The sequence below is a fragment of the Typopeltis vanoorti genome, chromosome 6 (assembly GCF_054136105.1).
Source record: "Typopeltis vanoorti isolate ZY-2024b chromosome 6, IOZ_Tvanoo_1.0, whole genome shotgun sequence".
Classification (NCBI taxonomy): Eukaryota; Metazoa; Arthropoda; class Arachnida; order Uropygi; family Thelyphonidae; genus Typopeltis; species Typopeltis vanoorti.
Window position 1 is genome coordinate 94424603 of NC_143554.1, and position 27905 is coordinate 94452507.

The following is a 27905-nucleotide window of genomic DNA, read 5'->3' on the forward strand; positions in this document are numbered from 1 at the left end:
TATGCACTACAATTAACAGCACATAAAATATTAACAGCTAAACACTTATGCCACTACTCAAGTTATGCTAAAGCATTACTTTGATGCCAACTGCAGAATATGAGACCTCAGACAACTAACTACACTGCTCTCCAAAAGTTAAGGACAAACTACATTGTTACCTGTATATGAAAAAAATTTTATGACTACAGTCAAATGTGGGCATAAATTTATTCCCAGCATACTAAAAATCATATTAAAAATATGTTCTAAATTTTGTAAAAATTGCAATACGTTTTTGGCAAAAGTTACAAATTTCCTGAGGGTGTACTTAAGGAAATAATGTACAGTACTGACCCACTCCTCTTTCAGAGCAACAACGAGACCTTCTTTGTTTTCTGGAAAGGAATTTCGAGCAGCAACATGTCTCCCTATTGCGTCCCAAACGTGTTCTATAGGGGTTGATTGCTGAGGAGTGTGCTGGCCACTTGATTCTAGTATTCTCAGTTTCCAGAAGTATCTCCAATGCTTGTGTAAGACGTGCTGTGGCATTGTCATCCATAAAAATTAATTCTTTGCCTATAACACCATGGAACAATTGCACATGATGTTGAAGAACTTCATGGCAATATTATTTACCCGTTATAGTCCCTTTTTTCAGCACTTGTAGTGTAGTGCTTCTCAAACTTATGGATGTAAAGGCTCCTTTGGAAAAATTAAAATATTTCATGGCCCCCATCGAAAAAAAAAATCGTAATACACACACATATTATTATAATATTTATTGTATTTATATTCAATACAAAACAAAACAAACAAAAATCAAATCCAAATATTACATTTTTAGCATCTTGCATACACATTTGACATGGCACACTTAGTCTTAAAACATTTTAAATTTGCTTTCATTATTTCACAGCCTCCTCAACAAAACTAATGGCCCACAGTTTGGGAAGTGCTGGTGTAGTGCATCCATTAAGCATAATGCCTCCCCACACCATGACCCTAGCACCACCATAATCTGTCCTTTCAAGAACATTCTTGCAATGATAAGAAGTACCACTTTCATGTCAGATCAAGTGTCGTCTAGAATCGGAGGAAAGACTAAAATGACTCTTATCTGTAAAGAGTACATTAGCCTATTGGTTTCTTGTCCAATTTTTATGGATACAACACTACTGAAAATGTACTCTGTGATGAGCTGTGGATAAAGAGATGCAGACTACATGCCTTCGGGCATATAAGCCTACTTGTCAGAAATGTCTTGCATAGTTTGTCAAGATATCCACATACCTGTGCTTGAATGGAGCGAACTTGTATGCTGACCTATCATGATGCGTTAATTACATTTTACTATTATAACCAAAAATCTAGCTTCGTGTTCTGTAGTAGAGTAAAGGCATCCTTTTAACAAATGTTTGGAACACATTCCATTGGTTTGATGCTGCCCAGAGCCTGAATTAAATGCTATGTGAGATCACAACTCTCTCTCTCTGACAATATCAGTAATTCTTCAGCCTTTTTCAAGTTTTCCATAATTCTTCCCTGGACAAAATCATCTAGATGAGGTCTTTGAGACATTACAAGACATCCAAATTTGCAACTTTATTCCTTCAAGAAAAGAACTTTCTTCAAATACAATTTGCATAACACAGCATTTTGCCTTTTGTCCTGTTGTGTGCTACCACGTGACCCCTTTGGATGCGATTCAAAAATTTGTATGTGTATCAGCTTTCTACTCAAAATCATCAGTTATACAAATTGCCACAAGCTGATTCGTCTGAATTTTCTATTATAATCTTCAGAAATAGTGTTTTCATCCTTAGGTTTTGGACACCAGGGTATATTACATGTAAATAGAACAACCGTTATGGAAAAGCCACCTAGAATTTTTATATCCCAAATATGTTAAACAAACTGCCATTTGAAAACAAACCTTGCAAACTACAGAACTATAAATTAAGCCCCATGGTTACACTATGAAAGAGAAATACACACACACAACATATTCTACAGACTAATGCAAGACACTGTACTAACTGAGACTTCCAGCCCAGTGATGACCATCAAATTCCTAGATGTGTGTGTGTGTGTGTGTGTGTGTGTGTGTGTGTGTGTGTGTGTGTGTGTGTGTGTGTGTGTGTGTGTGTGTTTCTCATATTAATGCATGGGTATGTGTCTGAACTACTTCATTACAGCAACATTAATATGAAGTAACCAATCGGTATTGTTCCTTATATAAGCTTGCACATGCTTTGAGGATGCATGCAGTTCCATTATATTTCATCCAAAACCAATATTAAAATGAAAAAAAGAAAAGATTTCTTTTAATGCTATATTTAATATAGTATTATAAATATGCATGTAAAAATGTCTTACAGCCAATTGGCATTATGATTTATGCACATTTCTATTATACCTCAAATTTGGTGCTGAATCTTTGGAATGAACAGAAAACATAATACATAACCCTTGTATAATGCGGATGTTAGGTTCCACAAAAATGCTGCGTTATATAAATTGCGTTATGCCAGACTCAGATCACATAGAAAAAGTAGGGTTAGGTTCTGAAATAATTTTTTTAAGATTATATAAACAATGACATATCCAACAAAAAAATATTTTTATTTAATTCAGGTAATTCATGTAAGTTAAGAAAACAAATAAACTATGAACCAAATACATAGTATAAAATTATAAAAAATTATAAATTGTATGTAATCTTCATTGCACATAATACATAAATGTTTTAGGCAAAATAAAATAAAATGTATATTTTAATCATCATCACTCTCTTCAAAACTAACATTTCGTAGATGTTCTTTATTTACATGTGACTGGACGTCGTCATCACTTGAAATCTCTTGGACATCATTTGTATAATTTTCATTGCATACTTCAGTTGGTTTAGTTATCAAGAAGTCAGTAATAAGATCTTGCTTACCACTATGCTGCAATTTTTTATTAAGTTCATAATACGGAGCTAAACAAATATCCAATTGTCTCGTGAATTTTCCGGAGCACTCCAGAGATCATTATCCATAAAATAACTTTCTTACCAAGTCCAATCCTTTTGCTAATTTCTTTAAACTGAATTCTTTAATGGATTCATCACAATCAGAATCTTCGGCAGAAATTTCCCTGCCATTTGGTTCGACGTCATCTATTAATTGTACCAGTTCCTCCTCATTTAAATCTATTTCTCCATCAATTAATTCACTAATTTTATTTTCAACCATATCGCAAAAGCGCTCTAAATAGTCATTATTATAAAAAAAAATTTTTTTACTTAAAAAAAGCATTACATATCGTATGTAACTCACCAAATTTTAATGCACTTTCCTGGCAGAAAACGAAGACAATTTTCAACAATAAATAATTTATACAGTAAACAATTGACGTACATGCGTTCTAAGGGTATTTCCTCTAATATATCCCCTAATATAAATTCGCTACTTATAACTACATGTCCGATACGGACAGATGCAAATTTAACGAAGACAAAATTTGATTTTTAAGTCGCGCGTTGAAATATCTATGAAAATATAAAGGGTTACTACAATTTGTAGACCATCTTATATCGAAACAGTGTTGTATAAGTACCACGTTCAACAAGGGTTACTACAATTTGTAGACCGCGTTGTATAAGTACCATGTTATACGAGGGTTACCTGTAATAATATTTTACGTATATATTTGTAAATACTCTGAATATATGATGATGATAATAAAGTTTATTATTTGGAAAAAAAAAATTATCATCAGACCTCTATGAGTCAAGGATTCATCAGAGGCCATACAAATAAAAATTGCAAATACAACTTAGAAGATATTTGTCAATGCTCTTTTCAGCATTGCAGATATCCTCTAAGTTGTATTTGCAATTTTTATATGTGGCCTTTAAACTTCAGCATCCTATCCATCATAACTTCAAGAACTCATCAGTTTCTTCAAGCATAATCTCGCCAATATAATATACAATTGGATATCTCCACACCAAAATGCATAACTTTACATTTACTAACATTGCATGGACAGCTATTATTATTGCCCACAGTTTCAGTCTATTTATGGAAGGATAATGTTTGATGTAGCTGGGATAGTTGAAGTAAACTGTTTTTGTTGTTGAGGATGCTAGTTAAAGTTAGGTGGGGGGAGGGGGGGGAGAAAAATCAGTTTTTGATGTCTGTAGGTGGTGAAACATATCATTATTGTTCATAGAATGGAATTTTGGGCTATTTTACATTTGCATTTTTGATATTTTTGCAACTTTTGTTGCTTTTTGTGAGAGATGTTTTGTGCTGCAGTTTGTTTTACTTGCTCATATGTTATCTTTCACAGTAGTGTAATTGGAAGCTTATATTGATCAGGCACATACAGCTAGGATGATGATTATGTTCAGTCATGGCTTGAACAGTGTCCTATGCCTTTAGAAAGCCTTTTGACACATTGCCATCAGGTTTTGGTCCTATGTACTATTTAGCATCACACCTACAGAACCACTTCCCAGTTATATCCTGAAGTGGAGGAGAGTGGATGCTGGTTCCCAGAAACTTTGTAGCTTCATAAGCAGAACAATGTTTCTCTGGGTGATACCTAGAAGATTAATTAGCATTTCTTCCAACCAAGGAAGATATGTCACCAAAGGCCTGTTTTATGGGAACAAGCCATACTATTGTGGTAGACTTTGAGAGAGGTTATATATTCAGTTTCACTAGCTCATTAATTGCCTGTTATTGGTCCATTATGGTTTGTCATGTAGTTGTATTTGTGAATATCATATAAATATATGCTGCTGTTGTTTGGGTATTGATAGTAAAACCAATAGATAGACAGATGATGAAATAGTTTGTAGAATATAATAAATTTAGTTTAATCCTTTATCCCAGTGAGAGCAAACAAAGTTTGTGCCTGAAAATATCTTCATGACTGAATATAGTGTTGTACTATCTTACCTGGGTAAGTAGTACAACACCAGGCAACTTGTAGCAAAGTGGAGCAAGCTACCAACACTCCTATCCCAGTATCTCCCATAATGCAAAACACATCTCTCCTTGTGGATATGTATACTGTTGTGCATTAAGGGATTGGCCACTACCCAGACTAGTTTCGACCTTTATTGAGGTCTCTTCAGTGGGAGCCAGGCCCAGAGTTAGAGATACCAGGCAGAAGCAATAGCAAGGTCATCTTTACCTATAAGAGTTGCCAAAAGGTTTGCCACCTTTTTTTATTAAATTACTCTGGATTTAGAGAAAGATGTTGAAAGTTTATTTTTCACTAGGTTAGACTATAATAAATTTAGTTTAATCCTTTATCTCAGCGAGAGCAAACAAAAGTTTGAATAAATGTAAACTTTTCTGTGCTCTCATTATCTGACTAAATACTTTAAAGAACAAATTAACCAATTAATTAAAATCAATTGAATATTATTCACTTCTGAATATAAGTATTTTCAATGTTTAAAAAAAAATTCTGTTGGATTAAACAATTGATTTCATTGTAAATAATTATTTAGATTGGATGTGCTGCAGGAGTTAACTTAACAGGTGGAAGAACATCTGATGGAGGTAGCATAGTTGGAGCAAGTGTGTTTTATTCAGATTCTACAGAAAAGCTGCCAGACATCAATACTGATGGACTCTCTGAAATTGAAAAGCTCGATCATGAACTTAAGGTAATTGTTTCAGTATGAATTTTTTGCCATTTACTTTATTTTGTTGTTTAAACTTTTTCAGCTGTGAAAAAAATTTTATATATACTCATTTCACATAATAGAGCCCTCTGAAATCCACTCATTTTGTATTTGTATTCTACAGAATGCATTGGAATTTTTTTTTTTTTTTTATAGAATAAGGAAAAATATTAGTGTTTATCCTATTTTTCATTACAGTTGAGTTGAAATTTTGTGACCTTATATTTATTATGTTTTATTGTACATCTGTCATATCTGAATTTTTTTTATTTATTCATATTGTTATTTAAAAAAAAAAAAAATTTTTTTTTCTTGCAATAATGACCCTAAATATGAAAATTACCCAACCTATGCTATATCACCAATGTAGAATGGAAAACATGCTGTGTATATGTGTGTTTAGTCTTTCTCTCCTTAATTCTCCAGCTTAAAAAATAAATAAAATAAAACTTAGAAAAACCTCAAATTACAGGAAAGGATCAGTAATATTAAAAAGAGTACATGTTTCCATAGAAATGCTAATTACCTGGCCACTTTTCTCTAACTGTATCTGATCCTACACCCTACTATACTTTAGGACTTATTGGCCTCTTGACATGTAGCAGAGAAGATTTACTCCTGCTGACTTCTTGACAGGCTTAGGTGCTAGATTGTAGAAAGTTTTCACTTGGATATAAATTAGATCAAAATTAGATCAAAAACAAGAATGAAATTTCAAGAAATTACATTCTTGTGTAATCCTTTATCCAAGTGTAAGCAAACAATGTTTGCACTTGAAATTTCTTCAAAACTAGGCTACTTGTATATAGATCCTAATGACTTCACATTAATTGCCTTAGTATCCCATAATTCCATACACTCATACTTTGGGGTGTGTATAATGGGAAGGGCCACTACCCAGACTGGTTTTGATCTTTATTGAGATCTTGTCAGTGGAAGCCAGATCCAGGAGAGACACCAAGGTTGAAGTAATGCAAAAGTCATATATATATATATATATATATATATATATATATATATATATATCCCATACACAAGTAGTGAAAAGGTGTAACACCTTATTATTGTGAAGTCATTAGCCTTTATATACAAGTAGCTTAGTCGTAAAGAAACACACACACAAATTTAGTTTGCTTGCACTTGGACCGGCCTGGTTGGCCAAGTGGTTAGCATGTCTGCTCTCCAGCCAAGAGGCTGTGAGTTCGAATCCCACCATGGGCATGGATGTTTGTGATTGTCCTACAAACTTTGTGTGAAAAGGGAATCTGCAACCCTACCACTTATTCTAGCAGAAGACATCATTGCCAAAACCACGTGAGGAATGGTAGTGACTGTACGGCTTCTACGGACGTCAAATGTGAAAATTTTTTTTCACATTTGATACAATACAAGCAATGCTACAGAATGTCACTGTAGCAACTAGCATTGTTCCAACACACATACAGTAATTAATTGAACATTTTTATTCTGGTTATTTATTTATATGTATGAATTGTGATGTTCTGATAGCATCTTATATTTGTAATTAATTATTCCTAATCTCTTTTCTGTACAACTTTTGTTATTACTCCTGACAATGTAAGTCTGACGATTTACGAAACTTATGCAGTTATATTTCATTAAACTTGTTATTTATCTTAAAACATATGGTCTCGATACCAGTCTCTATCTACAGGCAGTAGTAAAATTCAGGAATATTGAAACATGGAAAATTCCATCCCAGAGGAGATGGAATCATGGGGAGGATGGGAATCATGCAGGGTCCCCCCCCTCAGGTTTATTCAACCTGTTCCTCGGAGAAGTGATTGGGGAATTGCTTGGGAGTAACTGTCAGTGGAAGAAACATTATCTGCCTAAAATATACAGATGATATTGTTTTGATAGACAGTAATTTAGAGAACTTAAAATCAGTGATTTCTAATCTAAATCTAACCAGCAACAAATACAACTGGAAGCTAAATCTCAGTAACACAAAAAAATACAGTCATAGGTAGAGTGGAAAAATAAGTCATTGTTACAATAAATAATAAAAGAATAGAACACATGGACAGTTTTGATTATCTCTGATCATTAATCACTGAAGACAAAAGTTTCATGAAAACTATTAAGCACAGAATAAGTATAGGATGGTCAGTAATAAACAAGTTAACACGTTCACTGCCAACTACGAGTATACTTGTAGTTGGTAAACCAGCTACACAAGCCAGTTATGAGTATACTCGTATGATGCTTACCGCCGTCACTGAGATTACCATACTGACCTTGAAGAAGTGAAAACGCTTGGCTTGTGGAGCTAGCATCAAACTGTGAGTATACTCGTATGAAGCTGACCGCCGGCAACGACAGTACCGTACTGACCTTGAAGAAGTGAAATTGCTCTGCATATGGGAACAGACTATGCCGAAGTAGCGTGGCAGCGAACGTGTTAAACAAAATGTGACTGAAGACTAAACTCTTCTGCCACTCAAAGGATCACTGACACTTGACAGTGCAGGGAGCTGGATTACTGACAAACAAGGGGGGGGAGGGGTTAAAAGGTTTTGAATCAGGGTGATTGAAAAGAATCGCACAAAGTGGACTGAAAAAAGGACAAATGATCATGAAAGGTGTTATGATCTACTATTTAAGATGCTATGAGGCTACATAGCATCTTAAATAGGCTGATGTACAGACAAAGATAGCCACAGTTTTGGACACATAGCCAGGATGTGCCAAAAAAGTCTGCCCTACATCCTTCTTTATGGAAGGGTTGAAGGTGAGTAAGGGCACTGTAAGACAGAACAATACTGCATGAAATTGTGAAGATCTAATCATTCTTGATCTCATTCCCACAGATGGCAAGGCTGACAGAGGACAGAAGCCAGTAGAGGAAAAGAATTCATGGAACATTCAAACCCATCCTGAACAGTTGATATGATGATGATGACAATGATAGTACTGAGGGAATCCTCATCCCTTGCTACACTGCCTTTATGGTTGTTTTGTTCTTCTGGTGAATTGGCCATCACTTTCACTGAAGTACTCTTTGCCAGTTTAGTCATTTTCAAAATGGCAGATTTAGCCATTTTGAAGGTTTCTTATGGGCTTTCATGGTTACTGTAGTCCTTGGAGGCCCACAAATTCTTCACTATTTTTCACTTTATCATGCAGTTCCATACTTATGTTGCTTCTTCCCCATGATGTGACATACTAAACTGAGCTCAGGGTGGATGTGATAGTGCTACATGATTAAGTTTGTGGTATTACTAGCCTGAAATGAATAGTTTCATTGTAAACTATTCTATTATTTGTCAGGACTCCAATATGGTCACATCCAACATTTTGGTTTTGTAATTTGGTTTTAAAGTGGTAAGGAGGTCACTGAATCAGTCGATATAGTGGAGTTACTGAGCGAGCACTTTGCAAAAGTATATCATCCAGGTGGTGACATTTAAAAAATGAAGGAACCATTAGTTTATACGGGAATTGTGATGAATGAGGTGGAGGTGAATAGTCTACTACAGAACTTTAATGTGAATACATCTGTGGGATTGGATGGTATACCAGCACGGGTCTTGCATGAAGCGGCTAAAGAATTATCAGTGCCCTTGACCATGTTTCATCTGAGTCTCGGGTCTGGTTTAGTCCCGAAGGTGTGGAAAGAGTTCTTTCCATTGCATAAAGGAGGATCCAAGACTACGGTTGCAAATTACCGACCGATCAGCAAATCAGGAGTCGTTGTCAAGGTCTTGGAGAAAGTAGTCAAGGGAAAAATACAGGAATGGATTGATGAAAATGAGATACTGTATGGGGGGACAGCATGGCTTTGTGAAGGGTAGATCAAGCCTCAGTAACTTACTCAAGTTTTATAACACAGTGACGGCTGAACTGGATAAGGGTAATGGGTTTACAATGATACTGCTGGACCTGGCTAAGGTATTTGACAGGATACTACATGGAATTCTAATATGTAAACTACAACATATGGGAATGGATATAGGGTTGGTGAGATGGATAGGTGGGTGGTTGATGGAGAGATATCAAAGAGTAGTTTATTCAAGAGTAGTGTCCAAAAGACGGCCTGTGACTAGTGGTGTGCTGCAGGGTTCTGTTCTTGGACCACTACTGTTTAATTCGTTCATTAACGATATAGGGAATGATCTAAGAGAAACAGTTCATTTGTTCGCTGATGATGCAAAGTTGGGTAGGGCAGTAGTGAATGCAGAAGATGTCAAAATCTTGCAGGACGACTTGGATAGATTGGAGTTCTGGGCTAAGGAGAATGGATGTCAATTTAATGTGACAAAATGTAAGGTTATGCATTTTGGGGTGAAAAGATTAGCAGCAGTATACCACATTGGTGGAACTATACTCCAGGAGATTGATGAGGCCAGGGACTTGGGAGTGTTGGTGGATAGGGAGATGAAGTTTAGGGGGGTACATCAAAAGTAGCTAAATCAGCTCATCAACTCACTTGGTTGTTGAAAAATACCTTTTTGAGCAGAGACAAGCAAGTTATTGTACCTCTTTACCGAGCCTTGATAAGACCTCATCTTGATTACTGTGCCCAGATTTGGTCACCTAGGTTCCTTCTTGATGGGGAGGAGGTGGAGAGGATCCAGAGGCGAGTGACTAAGATGATAGCAGGTCTGTGGAATGAACCATATGAGAATAGGTTGAAGATTTGTGGGTTGCAGAAATTAGTTGATAGGCAGAAAAGGGGAGATATGATTGAGACATTCAAATTGCTAAAGAGTTTCTATAGGATTAATTCAGAGGATATTTTTGAGATCAGGACTGGTGGTGGTGGGAGAACTAGGGGGACACCTATGGAAGCTGGGCAAGAGTGTGGTTAGCAGGGGTGTGTTAGAGCTGGGTTCTTTACTTTTAGAGTAGTAAATGAGTGGAATAAGCTGCCAGACTCTGTTATGGGTGCTATGACGGTGAGTGAGTTCAAGGCAAGGTATGATAGATACTGTGAGAATGTCGTATAGTATGCACATGATGTTTAGGGCCTCCCTCGATGAGTCTAAGGACTCCCTGGAGTTGCCCATAATAATAATAATAATAATAATGTAGTACCTTTTTGGCATTTTATAGAGGTATAAAATGCTCAAATATGGAGGTATTTGAGCATTTCTGGTTATATCATCTAATCCCGTGGCCTTCCACATTTTAGATATTTGGATTGCATTCCAGTTGTACTCTTTTGTCACTGCATGTTTTAATTAAATTAACAATTTTTCAAAGTAATAACTCCAGACATCCAGAATATAATTTTATCACAGCATTGTCTTTCATTTCTGAGCTTTTTCAATAATTTTCAGAATCTGTTTCATGAAGAAAGACAGGGAAGGAGTCCTGTTGATGATAGCAGACGAGTTATGTCCATCTAAGATAGATTTACAAGGGACAAATAGTAGCAGAGGCAGCATAGTGTAAGGTGAACAGGATGAAATATTTAGTTGAGTGATGCTATGGACCTAATAATGTGGAGGGTAGTGAGAAGGAAATATATAGGAAAATTATCATCATCATCATCATCAAATTCCTGCCATGTACCCTCAAGGGGTGTAATAGGAAAATTAGCCTGGGTTAAAAATAAATGAGTGATCATTATGGATGATATTAATTATGGAAGTATAGATTGGAATGAAGAGATGGTATAGAACCTAAAACAGCATGGTATAGAAGGTACCATCACTGAGTTTGAGAATGTTGGATAGCATCAAAAAATTTTTACTAAAGTCACTGCTTTGCTTTCACTTCACAAGAATAATCATACAGTCCCAACCTATGTTCAATTTGAAGGGATGTATAGAACTCCAAACATGGTGTTATAACAGGCCCAAGAAGCAGCTTGAAGTACCATGGTATAAAAACTTTAGAATGTTAAAAATGAAGGTCTGGAGGATAAATCAATGAAATTAATGGAAACATTAAAAAGAGCTGCAAACACAGAAACTGTTGTAGAAGATATATAAGGAGAATAGGTGATAGCAGGCTTATTAGCAGTATAAAGCAAAAACAAGAAGGGTGAATAGCCTGTCGAGGAAGGCAGATCAGATTATTGGAGAAAATTATCCTGTTAGGCCAAAGAAAATCTCAAAGAGTAGATTTGGCATGAAGTGTGTAAGAGGAAGATCGTGAAAGGATAATCTTAATGAATGCTGGTAGGGAGTTGACTGATGCAGAAGTTGATTTACTGAAAGATCATTATATGAGCATATCCAAATGGAGACAGCCCAGTGACTGATGTAATAGGAATCAGTATGAAAATAGAGGTAGATAAAAGGGAGATGTTGAGAATATTAAGAAATCTCATTGCGAATACAGCCGTTGGATTGGGTAAAATATCAGATCATGTTGTGGAAAAGTGTGAGAGAAATGGCAGTACTCTAACAAGACTATTTAACTTAATTTTAAGCACTGATATGGTCTTGAGAGAGTGGAAAAATGTAAATCCCTTTACATAAAGGAAGCTCCAAGACCGATGCAGCAAATTACAGAACAAGTAGGTATCTCAGGAGTGGTGGTTGAGATATTGGAAAGGTTGGTTATAAGCAAAATCCTGGACTGGATGAATAAAAATACACTGTTTGGAAAGAAGTCAGTGGACACTCCAGGAACAAAGTGCATCGTACCATGTAATGAGTCGTGTTTGTAGCCTGTTTAAATTGGAGGAATATGATACTCACAAGTCAGTGCAGTGTCTGGGTGATGCTAGAAGTGAATTGATGGAGATTGAAAGAAGTTTGTAATAGGATGCCATGATGTTGCTGGCCTATCTGTTCAGAAAATTGTTGACAAATTGGACCATCCCAGGTCAACAATCATACAATATTACCATACAATAAAGTATTATAATACTGAGATGGAATTGTAGGGAGTCAGCTGTAAGTGCTATCCTCAGTGGGCGATCTACCACAAAAAACATGCATCAGTCATCATGTATAGTAAGCAACTTGACTATTAAATTATTTAAGGAATTTACAACATATACTGGAATATTAATTAAAAGAAACTTTAATAAATACCTCCTATATTTTGGCAACGTCACATTTTTCTGCACTCGTTATCAAGCTTCTGGAGTAATTCGTCAGCTATGCCGCAGTTGCCAGATTCTAAATAGACTTGGTATAGCTCTTCAGCCATCTTTATTCCAGCCGAGTATCTATTTTTGGAAACCCCCTTGGAATATTCTTCTTCGCTGTTGATATGACTTCTCCAATGACTCTATTGTAGTTTTCACTCACAGGTGGTATACATCTGACTATTTTATCCAGTTCTTGTGAAAAATCCTGCCATTCACTTTCCTAAAATTCCATCTTGATCATGAAATGGACTATATTATTTGTATTTGTATTCCTACTTCTACCAGTATTGGGTGATGTTGGCTGTGGAAAATCTTCAAGGACACGTCTTGTTTTGTTTAGCAGCTGATTTTGCAAATTTTGGGTAACAAAGCAGAGTCTGGGTTGTATTCCTTCTTCCATGCTGCAGCCTTAAAGGTTCTTTTGTCCTTTTGCATCAAATATTAAGCTAAGATTGTTTTGCTCAACCCAGTTTGTTAATGCTTCACCATTTCCATCATTATTATTTTAATTCCACAGGGTGTGATGGCTGTTAAAATCCCCTACATAAATAGTAGGATGTGGAAATATGGGAATAACTTCAGGTGGCCATTCTACTAGGGGAAGCTTATAGATGTTAACCACTGTGAGATCTTCAGTTTTCGCTATGATAGTGTGTATATTCTGGTTAATATGTGCTAATATTAAGTGAGCATTCTTAATATCGGCACATATTGTTGTTCATTATCTGTGTGCATCTCTTGACAGTTATGTCTGTATCATTTTTCTTGGAGGATTTTTGAGAGATATTGACTTTTAGCAAAGCTGATTCCTTCAGTGTTGAGTTGGCAAATCCAGAAATTAGCACCCAATTTTCTTTTCTTGTGGTTCTGAAAAGAACCATTCGGTGATTGTATAGCTTGTGATTTCATGTGTCTACAGCCAGAAGATCATTAAGTACCAGAGGGTACTTAAAAATCACTCCAATTAATGCACATAAGACATCCCTGTTAAACAGGATCTTCCAAATCCCCTTAGTTCATACACACTTCAGTTACCTTCTGTTTCATGTGATATACAGAACGTCTTATGATATGCCCATACAGTCTAAATTGGAGCTCGGTTATTTTATCAGCAATAGATTTAACTTTGAAGATCCCAGGGGTGTGTTCATTACATAGTTTATCCAGCATGGTAACTCCTCCTGCCACCTCAGCATCTTCATCTCAGTGACATGTAGTTTCTTTTCTCTCCTTTCTCTTTCTTAAGAGGCCAACATTCCACACTATATATAAGGGCAGGTTGTTCTACTGTTTTATATATCATCCCCTTTACTTGCACTAATATTCTTCTGTCACATATTACTCTGGACAGTGTCCTCTGTTTCTTCCAGCCGGTGTTCACATTGTGTTCCACATCTGCATCAATGGTGCTGTCCTTTATGAGGATTGCAGGCCACCAGTTTTCAGTGCTGTCCTCCACTTATTTAGCATCAACTGTAAGTCTTCTTGGTTATTGCTCATTAGGACAATGTCATCAGTATATAAAATATCCCATGGGGTAGATTGTTGAATGTCAACTGTTAGATAGTCCATGTCCAAGTTAAACAGAAGTGAGCTAAGCACTGATTCTTGATGTCCTACCACCTTGATTTCCAGTTCTTCGCTGGTTCGTACTGGACTTCTCACTTTGGTTCTGACATCTTGTATTGTTTGTACTCTTTTTTTTTTTTTTTTTAAATCAGTTCTAATTCTTTTACATGTTCTGGACAGTGTCCTCCGTTTCTTCCAGCCGGTGTTCACGTTATGTTCCACATCTGCATCGATGGTGCTGTCCTTTATGAGGATTGCAGGCCACCAGTTTTCAGTGCTGTTCTCCACTTATTTAGCATTAAGTCTTCTTGGTTATTGCTCATTAGGGCAATGTCATCAGCATATAAAATATCCCATGGGGTAGATCGTTGAATGTCAACTGTTAGATAGTCCATGTCCAAGTTAAACAGAAGTGAGCTAAGCATTGATTCTTGATGTCCTACCACCTTGATTTCCAGTTCTTCACTGGTTCGTACTGGACTTCTCACTTTGGTTCTGACATCTTGTATTGTTTGTACTCTTTTTTTTTTTTTTTTTAAATCAGTTCTAATTCTTTCAGGAGTTTAAAATCTTGTGCCATGCATGTATTTTTAACTATGATTTTGTTTTAAATTATGTTTAAACTAAATAAATATAAAAGAGGTATGATAAGCATGTGACTAAGATTACTGCCAGAGCAAATTGCCTTGTCTTTTGACCACTGGAGATTGAATAGCAAAAAGTAATAATAATAAATAAATAAATAAAAAATAACTGATCTGCTCTTTCATTTCAAAATTTCATTTTCAGATATTCATTCTAAAATCTTCTGCATTCTTGTTTCAGTGCATTTGCAATAAATTGTTCATAACTTTGTTTACTGATAGGAAAATGAAAAAGAAAGAAAAGAGCATGAAGAGATGGAGCAGCATCTTTCTTCATTTGTGTGGATATGCACTAGTGCTCATGGTTGCAGTAAAGTTAATGTGATCGATGCCAATAATCCTGCAGATGTTTTGAGTTCTTTTCAAGTCTGTTCCTCCCACCTTCTCTGTATTGCAAGCATACCTGGTAAAATAACAGTATTTTATTTATACTGCTGCTATAGAATAGTATACTACAATTGACTCTAATTGCGGAAAACATCATTATAACAAACTTTAAATTAAAGATGCCAAGAAATTATATTGCTGGTTTCATCCTTTATCCAAGTATCAACAAACAAAGTTTGTGCATGAAGTAATTTCACGACTGGGCTACTTGTATTATAGAGACTAATGACTTCATATCAATTGCCTTAGCATCCCATAATGCAAGGCACATATCTGTAAGAACATGTACGGGCAGCCCTTGGTTTACGACAGTTCAATTTATATCAATTCACAATAACGCCAGATGCCTGCACATGCTTTCTTACTGTAGTGTGGTCTGACTGAGAAACGACTCAAACACTAGAGTGCTAGCAGGCAGTACTCTAGTGTTTGAGTGTTTACCAAGCTACTACGACGTGTATGTATCAAACCTAATTTTACTGTTGAATCTACCTAATTGTTCTATTGAAATTTTTTTACATACATACGTATTTAAATTGATAAAGTACGTAATTATATACCATGTCTGATAAAAAAAAAAAAAAAAAAAAAAGTGCAGAAAAGTTAGCAGAACTTAGTGTTAAGAAGGCGTGGAAATCAATCACACTAGAAAAAAAAGATGGAGGTGATTAGAAGAATGGAAGATGGGCAGACACGTGCTAATATCTGTAGAAGTATGAACTTACCTCCATCGACTGTTACTTCAATTATGAAAAATGCAGATAGAATAAAATAGCCTGCGCAACAATCTACAGCAGTACTAAATGCAAAACATGTAAGTTATAGCAGGGGTAAACTTCATGGAAAAATTATCATCATTATTATGGTTGGATGACTTGAATCAGAAAAACATTCCTCTGACACAGTCTGTTATAACTGAGAAAGCAAAAACTATTTTTGAGGATCTTAAAAAGACAGATGGAGGCGAAGAAACATTTTTAGGAAGCAAAGGTTGGTTCATAAGATTTAAGTCTCGAAGTAAGTGCCATAGTGTCAAAATTATGTGGTGAGGCGGCAAGTACAGATGTTGTAGCAGCAGTTACTTTTCCTTAAGTATTTCAAGACTGTGTAGAACAAGGAAGTTATCATCCTGATCTCATTTTTAATGTTAATGAGACTGGGCTCTACTGAAAAAAAATTGCCATCACGCACCTTCATTTACTGTGAAGAACGTTCTGCTCCAGGTGTTAAGCCGAACAAGAATTAGACTTACGCTTTTTGTTGGGTGCAAATGTCTCCGGAACTTTTAAGCTTAAACCAATTGGTGTACCATTCACAGACACCACGTGCCTTCAAGGGTCTAAAAACTATGCTGCCAGTATTGGAAATGGAACAGGATTGCTTGGGTTACACAAGACGTTTTTATAGATTGGTGCACAAATTATTTTTGTCCTACTGTGCTTTGCTTCTGTAAAGAAAATGATCTGCCAGTCAAGGCATTGCTTCTCTAGGATAATGCCCCTGGACATCCTCAAAATCTTGCTGAAGTAAGAACACCATTGGATGTTAAAGTTGTTTACATGCCCCCAAACACAACATTGCTTTTACAACCATGGATCAGGGGATTATATCAATCTTCAAAGCCTATTACCTCCGTATAACATTTATGAAAATGGTAAGAGTCCTAGACACTTCAGGAAAAATTATTAAAGACATTGGCTATTTTTACTCAAAAAAGTTATATAATTCTTCTGCATCAAATACCCCTCCCCCATGCTCCCTTCCCTTGCTATAAACAACCTTCAGCAGAAACATGGAATTTGAAGACATCCTAGTATCAAAACAAGGTATGTACAAAATTTTTCCTCCTCTTTTATTCTGCTATAATTGCCTTCAATACTCACATGTAATGCCCTAAAATATATATATAATTTTTTTGAGTAAAAATAGCCAATGTATTTAAAATAAGGGACAAAAACAGGCTATAATAGCCATAATAATAATAATAGAGTTTAAGAAGAGTGGCATGGGAATTTTCCCAGAAACAAACAAGACTATTGGCGGTCATTCGATATTTTGAAGAGCATTAACAACATCAAGGCAGCTTGGAACGAAGTGTCAGCAAAGTGTTTAAAAGGAGCATGGCAAAAATTTCTTCCAGCATTTATGCACGACTTAGAGGAATTAGAGCAAGAGGAGAATGTGATTGAAGACGTTACTAAGCTTGTGCGAGAGGTGGGATTGGATGACATTACAGCTGAAGATGTGACAGAAGTCTTAGAGAGCCATGATTAAACTGCTTTCCAATGAAAACTTAAAAGAATTAGCCGAACAATTAAGTCAACATCCAAAGGAGGAGAAAGAAAATGAAGAAGGTCCTCTGAGAGATATAAAAACGGCCGATTTACCGCATGTCCTTGCAAGCATAGAGACATTGACTGATGAACTCTACAAAATGGACCACGATTGGGAACAGAATGCGAACGCAAAAAGGAGTGCAATCACATCTATTTGACCTTACACTGAACTCCTTAAAGAATGAAAAAGAAAATTTAGGCAGTTAACACTGGATACTTTTTTCAAAAAAAAATGCAGGTGATCTGAAACCAGGAACTTCAACATAGAAATATGTAATATCTTTTCGAAGTCTCATATTTTTTGTATATAATTTTGTTTTGTTTTTGTTAATAATTTTATTTTAACAAATATATATGTATGTATTATCAAAGCTTTAAATATAATATTGTTACACATACTTCATGTGCATATTTTTTGACTGTGCGGAAGGTAGAGATGCAAGAGGGAAATAGGGCCAGTGGTTTTGAGGCAGTATGGTGTGAGATAAAGGTGAATAGAATCAAATACTTGGTGGAATGTTGTTATAGACCTGGTAATGTGGATGGTGGTGATAGTGAAATGTATAGTCAAATAAGCCAAGCAAATAAGAAAAGGGTGATCATTATGGGTGATTTTAATTATGGCAATATAGACTTGAATGAAGAGATAGCAACTGGAAGTAAAGAAAATGAGTTTCCTGAGTTTTTGAGGGATAACTACCTCAGACAGTATGTAACAGAGGACACACGAGGATTAAGGGTCTTGGATTTGGTCATCTCATCAGAGGATGTAATTATAAATGAGGTGTCAAATCATCCACCAATTGGTGAAAGTGACCATGAGGTGATTACCTGGGTGGTTGCCAGCAGTGCAAGGACCCCTGTGAAAAAAGGGTATATGTGGAACTACAAGGGGGTGATTATGAAGAGCTCAGGAGACAGCTTGCAGGTGTAGCATGGAATGAGGAGTTAGCTAGAAAAGAGATCAATGCAGCTTGGGGGATTTTCAGAAACTATTTAGTAGATGCAATGTCTAAATGTATACCACGGGTGAGAAGGTTAAATAAGGTAGGTGTGAGATGGATGAATAAAGAGATTAAGCATGCGATACAGAGAAAAAGGGCATTATGGAGGCAGCATAAGAGAAGTGGAAATAACCAATTTCATGAGGTCTACAAAGACCAGGCAAGGAAGGTGACTTGGTTGGTGAGAGTAGCTAAAGAGAGGTATGAACAGCAGTTAGCTAATGAAGTCAAAAAGAATCCTAGGGAGTATGTAGCCAGCAAAAGAAAGAATGATTATGGAAGGACGACATTGGAGGAAATGGTATAAAGACAGCTGATGCAGAATGTGTGGTGGAGATACTTAATGAGCAGTTCATAAAGATCTTTAAATCTTGTGAATGTGACTTCATGGAGAGATTGAGAGCAATTGATGATGGGGAGGAGAGACTGACTGTAAGTGAGCAAGAGGTGATTGGGGAGTTGAGTAAACTAGATATAAATAAGGCTGTGGGACTTAATAATATATCACCGCGTATTCTGAAGGAATGTGCCAGAGAGTTGACACCTGCCTTGACATATTTTTTTAATATGAGTCTTGCACTTGGTCAAGTTACTAAAGAGTGGAAGGAGGGCAAGATTGTTCCACTTCATAAAGGAGGTGATAGAACTCAAGCATCAAACTATAGGCCTATCTGTAGTGTCAGGTGTTATGGTTAAGTTGTTGGAGAAGCTTGTGAGAACTAGGATCCAGAGTTGGGTTGACAACAATGGTATAATCTTTGATGGACAGCATGGATTTGCTAAAGGGAGGTCATGTTTTAATAATCTACTTACTTATTACAATAAAGTGACTGCTTCCTTGGACAGAGGAGAAGGATACACAGTAATATACTTGGATTTCACAAAAGCTTTTGATAGAGTACCTCATGATAAGTTGACAATCAAACTAGAGGAGATGGGGTTGGATATTAGATTAGTGCATTGGATTGGAGACTGGCTATCTGATAGGTATCAACAAGTTGTGTATGGGGGCGCGATATCCAGGAAAAGGAAAGTCACTAGTGGAGTGCCTCAGGGGTCTGTTTTAGGGCCATTACTGTTTAACTTGTATATTAATGGTATTGGCGAAGATTTGGATGGAGATATTCAGTTGTTTGCAGATGATGCAAAGTTGGGACGAACCATAAAGAGTAGTGAAGATGTTGTGGCCTTGCAAGAAGACTTGAATAAATTGAGTGAATGGGATGCAGAATTTATGCTTGGTGAGAATATATTGTTGGAAGTAGAGGAAATAAGAGATCTGGGGGTGATAGTGGATAAGGATCTAAAATTTAGGGAACGCATCGCCAAAATTGTGAAGACAACACAAAGACTTCTGGGAATGATGCAGAGGACACTGACGTGTAGAAGTAGGGAGATTCTTGTTCCATTGTATAAGGCTTTTGATTCCAGGTGACCAAATCTGGGCACAATAGGCAACACATGGACTATTGTGCCCAGATTTGGTCACCTGGTTTTCAGAAGGATGAAGAGATGTCGGAAAGGGTCCAAAGGTGACTGACTAAGGTAGTTTCTGATCTCTGGAATGTTGAGTATGAGGAAAGATTGAGTAGATGTAATTTGCAGAGTCTAGTGGAGAGAAGGAAGAGGGGAGATATGATAGAGACCTACAAGTTGGTAAGGGGTTGTTATAAGATCGATGTGGTAGTTCTACAGAGAATAGTGGGAGATCAGGGGAGAACCAGAGGTCATCCCTGGAAACTGTATAAAGAATGTGAGAGTAGGGGAGTGAGAGGCAGGTTTTTTTCATGCAGAGTTATGAATGATTGGAATGCCTTGCCTGAGAGTGTGGTGTCTGCAAGGAGTTTGAGTGTGTTTAAGACACGGTATGATGAGATGTGTGTGTGATAAAAGGACCTCCCAGATGAGTCTTTGACTCCATGAGGTCTTGTTTAATAATAATAATAATAATAATAATAATTTTGTACCTCATTAAAATTGGGTTCGTTTTACGCCGATTCGGTTTACGCCCGTTTTTTCAGGAACGGAAGTGAGCCGTAAACTGAGGGCTGCCTGTATAATGCTATGCATTATGGGAAGTATTTCCCATGTACAAGTAGTCAAAAGGTTTGAGACCTTTTGTCTACTTGTACATGGGAAATATATGACTCCTGCATTACTTCAACCTTGGTATCTCTTTTGGGTCTGACTCTCTCTCTTCACATCTAAGGCAATTGATGTGAAGTCATTAGCCTCTATATACAAGTAAATCAGTCATGAAATTATTTCCAGTGCAAACTTTGTTTGCTTATACTTGGATAAAGGATGAAACCAAGAATATAATTTCTTTGCATTTTTAATGTATAGTATAACCAAGTTAAAAAAATTTTCAACAATATAACAAACTTGTTCACTACAACAAGCCAGAAAGTCCAAGCAAAGCCCTATAGGCACATAAATGAAATTCACTATAGCAAATTTCCACTATAACTGACCATTCCTCTGGTCCTTATAAGTTTGCTATAAGATGGTCAGCTGTGCCACATCATTGCATATTAGCTAAAGAAAATTATTTTTAAAAATGTAGCAGCAGTATATTATATGGATAATATGTAGAGGGAAAGAAAATAATAAGAAATACATCTTATTTTATAGTACATTTAATTCATATATATATATATTGATGGTTGTTCTTGCCATTACTTTAGAAAGAATTAGGGTGAGAGATATTGGACAGTAATTTGAAGGTAAAGATTTGTCACCTTTTTTTTAGGAATAGGTTATATATGGGCTAGTTTCCAAACTGCAGTTCAACAAGAAAGTGTAAATATACCTATAAGTACATCAATGCCATTTGTAAGGTGAGGATTTAGACGTTTATTGACTTTTTTTTTTTTTTTTTTTTAAAGAGTTGCAGAGGGATTGTAGCTGTTCGGGAATATTTGTTTAAGGCTGTTCCAGAGGATGGAATAGAAGAGGATTAGCAAGTTCAGTGTTTACAGTTGCACAGTGAAGGAGTTCTGGGCAGTTGCTGCTTTTGTATTAACAGGTGTATCAGAAAGTGGAGAAATGATACCTCTAGAATACACACAGTGCTGAAACATTGCATCTGTGAGATAGAGGTTGAAGAATATATAAGAGAGAGAGAGAGAGTGATCCTCCATGTGTCGAATTGGTCTCCTATGGAGAGCATCAAGAATTTTTAAGAGAAGTTTGAGGTGCCCTATCCCAAACATGAGCAGTATTAAGGATGGGTGGAGTTGGGATTTGAATAAAGTTAAGAGCTGGTTGGATGTAAAATAGTATCTTGAAAGAAAGAAATTGCCTAGTTTTTCTGGATGCAGAGGAAGCTATTGATGTGATGTGTTTATGCCAGGAGAGACTATAAGTAAGTGTAAATCCAAGCAGAGATCTGATCATATCTTGCGATTTGTGTATTACTGATGGTCAGGGCAGGGATCAATGTTTAAGGTACTGATTGTAGATGATCTTGCTCTTTTATGGAGAACCTATCCACAAAAGGTTGGTTAACCTATAGTACGTTAATACCATGGATGGGTGATAAGGAACTTATTCACATTTGATTTGAAAAGCTGTGGAATGTATTTCTTGGAAAACTTGTGTTGGAAAACTGTTTTAGAGGGCAGCACTGGAAGCGATAAATGAAGAAGCGGAGAAATTTGTTCTCTGGGTTTGGAGTTGAACCGTGAAGGGAGTGTTGGTTAGCTGTTGCATGCATGCATTTGGATGGATTTGCAGGAGGGTGGGGGAATTATCGATGTCGAATCTGATGAACGGTGGTTATAGAAGATGCAGGCTGTGTAGAGTTGAACCCCTATGTGAAAGTGAGTGGGATGTATTGTTGAGAGGGGGGGGGGGTCATCAATCAATCTAACAGCTCTTTTCTGTATTGAATCCAGTATTTTTAGGGAGCTCTTAGGGGGCACCACCTCAGATATGACAGCAGTGTTCAATGTTCTGACAGATTTATGATTTGTTTAGGGTTAAGAGCTGTTTGGAGTTGAAGTAGCACTTTGACCAAAAGAGACAGTCTAATTTTTTGGATGCAGAGGAGGCAATATTTGTGATACGTTTGTGGCAAGAGAGAGATTTGAGGTTAGAGTTATTCTGAGAATGTGAATCTCATCTTTAATAGAGATTTAAGTATCGTCGTGGATAAGATTGGAAGAACAGGGTTCTTTTTTGTGAAAAATAATGCAGAACACTGTTTTGCTGGCATTGAAGTTGATAATGTTATCCAAACCCTATCAATGAATGTTTTTGAAGATGGGAATTTAATGTAGTAGAGATTAGAGTTCTGGAGATTGTGGTGATTTGTCAAATGAAAAGGAGGAGTTCAGTGTGCCCTCATCAGCAAAACTGTGTACTGGATTGGCATTCAACGGGAGTAGATCATTTATATATAGATGGAAGAGGGTGAGCAAGAGAACAAGCCTTGTGGAAACCCCCAACAGTAGTTGTATAAATAGAAGATAAGGAGCCATCCACCACTTGGATTGAACATCCGGCTGGCTACCCACTTGCAGTTTCGGATGGGTGACATAAGTTACAGAGGATGATCAGTTAACGAACATAATCCGTTCAAAGACGATGTTCGCTACCCGAATTGTTCGTTAACCGATCATCGATTTACTATAGATTTTTATGGGAATTTGATTAATTCGTTCTAGAGACTCAAAAAAAATAATAATAATTATATAATTTCTTACTACGTTTATTTATAATAACAATAATACATACATACACAGTCTTGCATTTTCATCAGTCATGTTTTTTTTCTCTTTTTTGTTGCGTTAAAGAATCTGTCCAATTTCAGTTGCTTTTCTCTCTTCTTCAGGATTTTTCAGAAGTGATTAATAGCATTGTCGTTGTAGAGATCCCCAAGCCTATTGACCTTAACCTGGTTTGGGTGCCATTTTAAGACCGTTGTTCTGACATCCTCCTACTTCTTCAAAAGATCTTTAATAGCAGATGTCGGCATTGGTCCTCTTTTGTTTTCCTCTTTTTCAGAAGAAAACACATCTTGCTGAGTTTCTTGGTGTTCTTCATTCAAGAGTTCTTGGAGTTCTTCTGTCGTCAGATCATTTTCATGTTCCATTATGAGCTCTTCAATGTCATCTTCATTCACCTCCAATTCCAGATCTCTAGCAGTTGTCACAATTTCATCCATAATTTCAGGGACATCATCTTCGTCTCCCTGAATGCGGGATGGACATAGCTTTCGCTAAGCAGAATTCAACTGTCGTCAAGTGACCATGCCTTTTGAATGAGCTGGATAGCTTCAAGAATATCAAATTTTTCTTTCCAAAACGTTTTTGAATGTCATCGTTGAGGAGAACTGGCATGCTTCAAAACACCGACGAAACAGCGCGCGAGTGTACAATTTCTTGAAACTCACAATAACCTCCTGATCGATTGGCTGAATCAACGAAATGGTATTTGGAGGCAGAAACTGAACTGTCAGCCAGAGAAAGTCTTTCAGCAAATTATCTTCAAAGTCTTTTGGGTGTCCTGGTGCATTGTCCAATAGCAACAGTGCTTTCAATGGCAATTCACTGGTCTGAAGGTAATGCTTGGGGCACAAACTTTAAACAGCCATTCTTTGAAAAGAACCTGCGTGACCCATGCCTTTTCATTCGATCTCCACATCACTGGTGGTCTTTCTTTAATTATGGAATTTTTGTTGAATGCTCTAGGGTTCTCAGAGTGATAGACAAGAAGCGGTTTAAGCTTCATATCACCACTAGCGTTAGCTCCCAAAAGTAACATCAATCGGTCTTTCATGGGCCCAGAAATATTTTTCTCATCTTTCGTGATGTAGGTACGGTTCGGCATGCCCTTCCAAAATAAACCAGTTTCATCACAATTGAAAATTTGTTGTTGACAATATCCTTCTTTTTTAATGAATTCTTGAAATTTGAGACAGAACTTCTCAGCTTCTTCTTTTATCTGCACTAGCAGACTCACCGTGCATTACCACATGTTTAATGCCAGATCTCCTTCTAAACTTTGCAAACCATCCAGTGGTAGCCTTGAATTCTATCTCCTCATTTGACGAATGTGGAGTTTGTTTCTTCAGTTCTTCAAAAATTTCTCTAGCCTTCTCTTGAATGATAGTCACACTAGTTACATCTGTTTTCATTTCCCTTTCTTTTATTCAAACTAAAAGCAATCTCTCCATTTTTTCATGGATGGCACATCATTGTTTCTCAGATGTAATTTTCGTTACTCCTTTAGCTGCTTGAGTCTTCTTGATTATATCTTTCTTAACTAAGATTGTGCCTACTGTAGACCTGTTCAAGCCATACTGCCTAGCAACATCAGACATCTTCTTCGCACTCTATACCTTGGCTATTATCTCTTGCTTGGTTTCTATGGTGAGCACAGTTCTTGACACTCCACTCTTTTTAGTCCCCATAATATTGTCAGTTTGTTTTTTTTTTTAATAAAAAGCTCAGAAAAGCACTTACAAAAATTCAGAGAACAGAAATCAACTAGTGCACAAAAAGGTTATGTATACAACTGTCAAAGTCTCTTTCCAGAAACCGTTCATAGATGGCAGTAAAATACAGTTCTACAAATCTTACACACAGCACCGCGTCTTCTTGTGTTTGCTCTGTGAGGTGTTTGTTGTCCAAACTTAAAATCTTTCGCGAAAGTGTTCATTGTCCGATTTGTTCGCAGTCCGAACTGTTCATTAACCTATCACCCACTGTATTAGATCCTCTATTGATCACAGTGATGGAATCCATACTGTCAGTCATTTATTAGATGCGCGTCTTCAGGGTAACATAGGAGTTGGCTGTTGATGGTTCTTTCCATTACTGTAGAAAGAATTAGGGTAAGAGATATTGGACAGTAGTTTGAAGGTAAAGATTTGTCACCTTTTTTTATTATATATCTGCTAGTTTCCAAACTGCAGTTCAACAAGAAAGTGTAAATAGGCATAAAGTGGGAGTCAACTCTAGGTCAATAGACCTTTAGAACAGTTGGAGGGATTCCATCAGGACATCCCTCAATCAGGGCATTTAGTTCTCTCAAAATCATTTTCGATGTAGTGATAATTTTCTTAAAGCTATTCCTGGCTTTGGTGTAGACTGTATAAGAAGATGGAGTTTAGAATGAAAGTCAGTTGCAGTATGCCTGACTTCTTTTATACAACCTATGCACACTTGGTGGAGGACCAAGGCTAAGTTAGGGGATGAAAATTTAGGGTGGAGTGGGAAATAAATGTTTCCATGCTAATGAGAATTATTTTGGTGATTCTTTCCACACATGGATTTGCTCTGTTGTCTGAAAACAGTAATCTGACCAAAGAAAAGAGACATATAAGTTGTGAAGATCATCCTTTGATGCATCGATATGAGTAGTTTTGTCTATTATGGTCTATATTATGGTCTGAGCTGCCTAGAGGGCAGACAACATTCACAGCATACTTAGATAGATCACTGGTAAAGAAGAGATCTGAGGTATTTGGGGGAACGGTTAGGATTGTCTGGTATTCTGTGGGCATGTAGACAATTTGTGTGAGATCATTTGTGATTACAAAAGTCTCAGCCTCTCTACCTGCTTGATCTGTGCAATTGGAAGCAGGTAGCCAGCTGGTGTTGGGGGACATTGAAGTCTCTGTGGTAGGTGACTTCACAACAGAGTTGGATTGAAGAAAATCAACATTTAAGGAAAGGTGATTGAAGAGTTCAGAGTGGTTATTGGCATTAGGAAAATGGTAGAGACAGTATATGAATTTGGTAGAATGAGGCATGGTGATTTTTTCCAAAGGAAGTCAAAATTAGAGATTCCAGGTTGGATACTCTCTGGCTTGATTGTGCTGGGATAGGAGTGTTGGTAGCTGTTGCACTACTTACCCAGGTAAGATAGTACAACATTATATATTCAGTCCTGAAGATATTTTCAGGTGCAAACTTTGTTTGCTCTCACTGGGATAATTCTTGATTCCTCTGGCATTATTACAGTGGTTTTTGGATTGGGAATTTGAAGAATGATAAAGACAGGTTAAAATAGGTTGCTATTTTAAGTTCTGCAAAAAATAACAGGTCGGGATTTAGATGCCTACAAGTAATGGTGTACATTATTTATATGTATGTTAAACTATAATGATGGCAATGTAGAAGTACTTGTATCATTTCTGGTTTGTGGATTTTTTTTCTTTATGATTTTTTGCTGTTGTTTTTCATGGTATAGTTTCACTGACCTTCATTGTTATTGCATTTATTTACAATGTCTTTCATGGTTTTTCACAATTGAAAAAAAAAAAAGAAAGAAAGAAAGAAGGCATGTTTTCAGAATGGTAGAACTCACCGGGTATGCCAGCGGAACTTTATTTGTGGAAACAATTAGTGGTGTGCTGGAGCCAGCTTACACCAGCTGACTTAAATTTTCAAGAATTAAACTGTAGAGTGGCACTCACTTCAATCCACAATGACTATATGCAAGTATGATGACATGGAAAATTCAGCACTTCTCCTGCTTCTTTTCCCTTGTCCGTTTCCTAAGCAGCAGCCTGTGTTGGTATTATTTCTACTAGCAATCATATAGGAATAGCATTGTTCAATATACATGCAGTTTACTGTTTCTTGAGCCACTTCTTAAGATGATAACAATCTGGTACTTGATGTCTGTCAAAGATTTCATGTTTCTGGAATTGATTGTTGCGAACATAGTAATCCCATTACCCTAAGCAGAAACAGCTCAGGCAATGTTGTTTATTATTTTAACGGTATAATAGAACACAGAAACTAAGTAAATAATTAATTTATTAACTTGATGCTGATATTTCGCTGGTATTATAACCACCAATTATTAAAAAAAGTCACTTCCTGGCCCAAAGACACAGTTAACAAACTCAAACCCTTCCATGTTAGAACACCGAGGATCTATGGATCACCAAAAATTCACAAACCAGGCACACCCCTACGCCCAATTGTGGACAGTATAAATAGTCCCACATACAAACTGGCTAGACATTTAGCAAAGCTACTAGCCACTCTCACTAACAATTCTCCCTCCTTTATCAAAAATTCAGCACACCTAAAAAGCATCTTACAACACCTCACCCTAAAAAGCTCAGACTTAATAGTAAGCTTTGACATCACTTCACTATTCACAAATGTACCACTAATAGAAACCCTCAATCTACTGAAGTCACACTTCCCCCCTGATATATTTGAACTATTCAAATTCACAATACATGCAGGATAT

The 27905-nt window shown here is 36.6% G+C and overlaps 1 protein-coding gene across 8 annotated transcripts in view; it reads left to right on the forward strand.

The window, feature by feature from the left end:
- LOC150105717 (C-Jun-amino-terminal kinase-interacting protein 4-like) overlaps positions 1 to 27905 on the forward strand; it is a 615637-nt gene that overhangs the window by 427054 nt on the left and 160678 nt on the right. For all 8 annotated transcript variants that reach the window (XM_090394309.1, XM_090394311.1, XM_090394312.1 and 5 more), the window contains 2 exons: positions 5495 to 5653; positions 15182 to 15365. In XM_090394309.1, coding sequence (XP_090250435.1) covers positions 5495 to 5653; positions 15182 to 15365 — 343 coding nt within the window. The remainder of the gene's footprint in view (positions 1 to 5494; positions 5654 to 15181; positions 15366 to 27905) is intronic.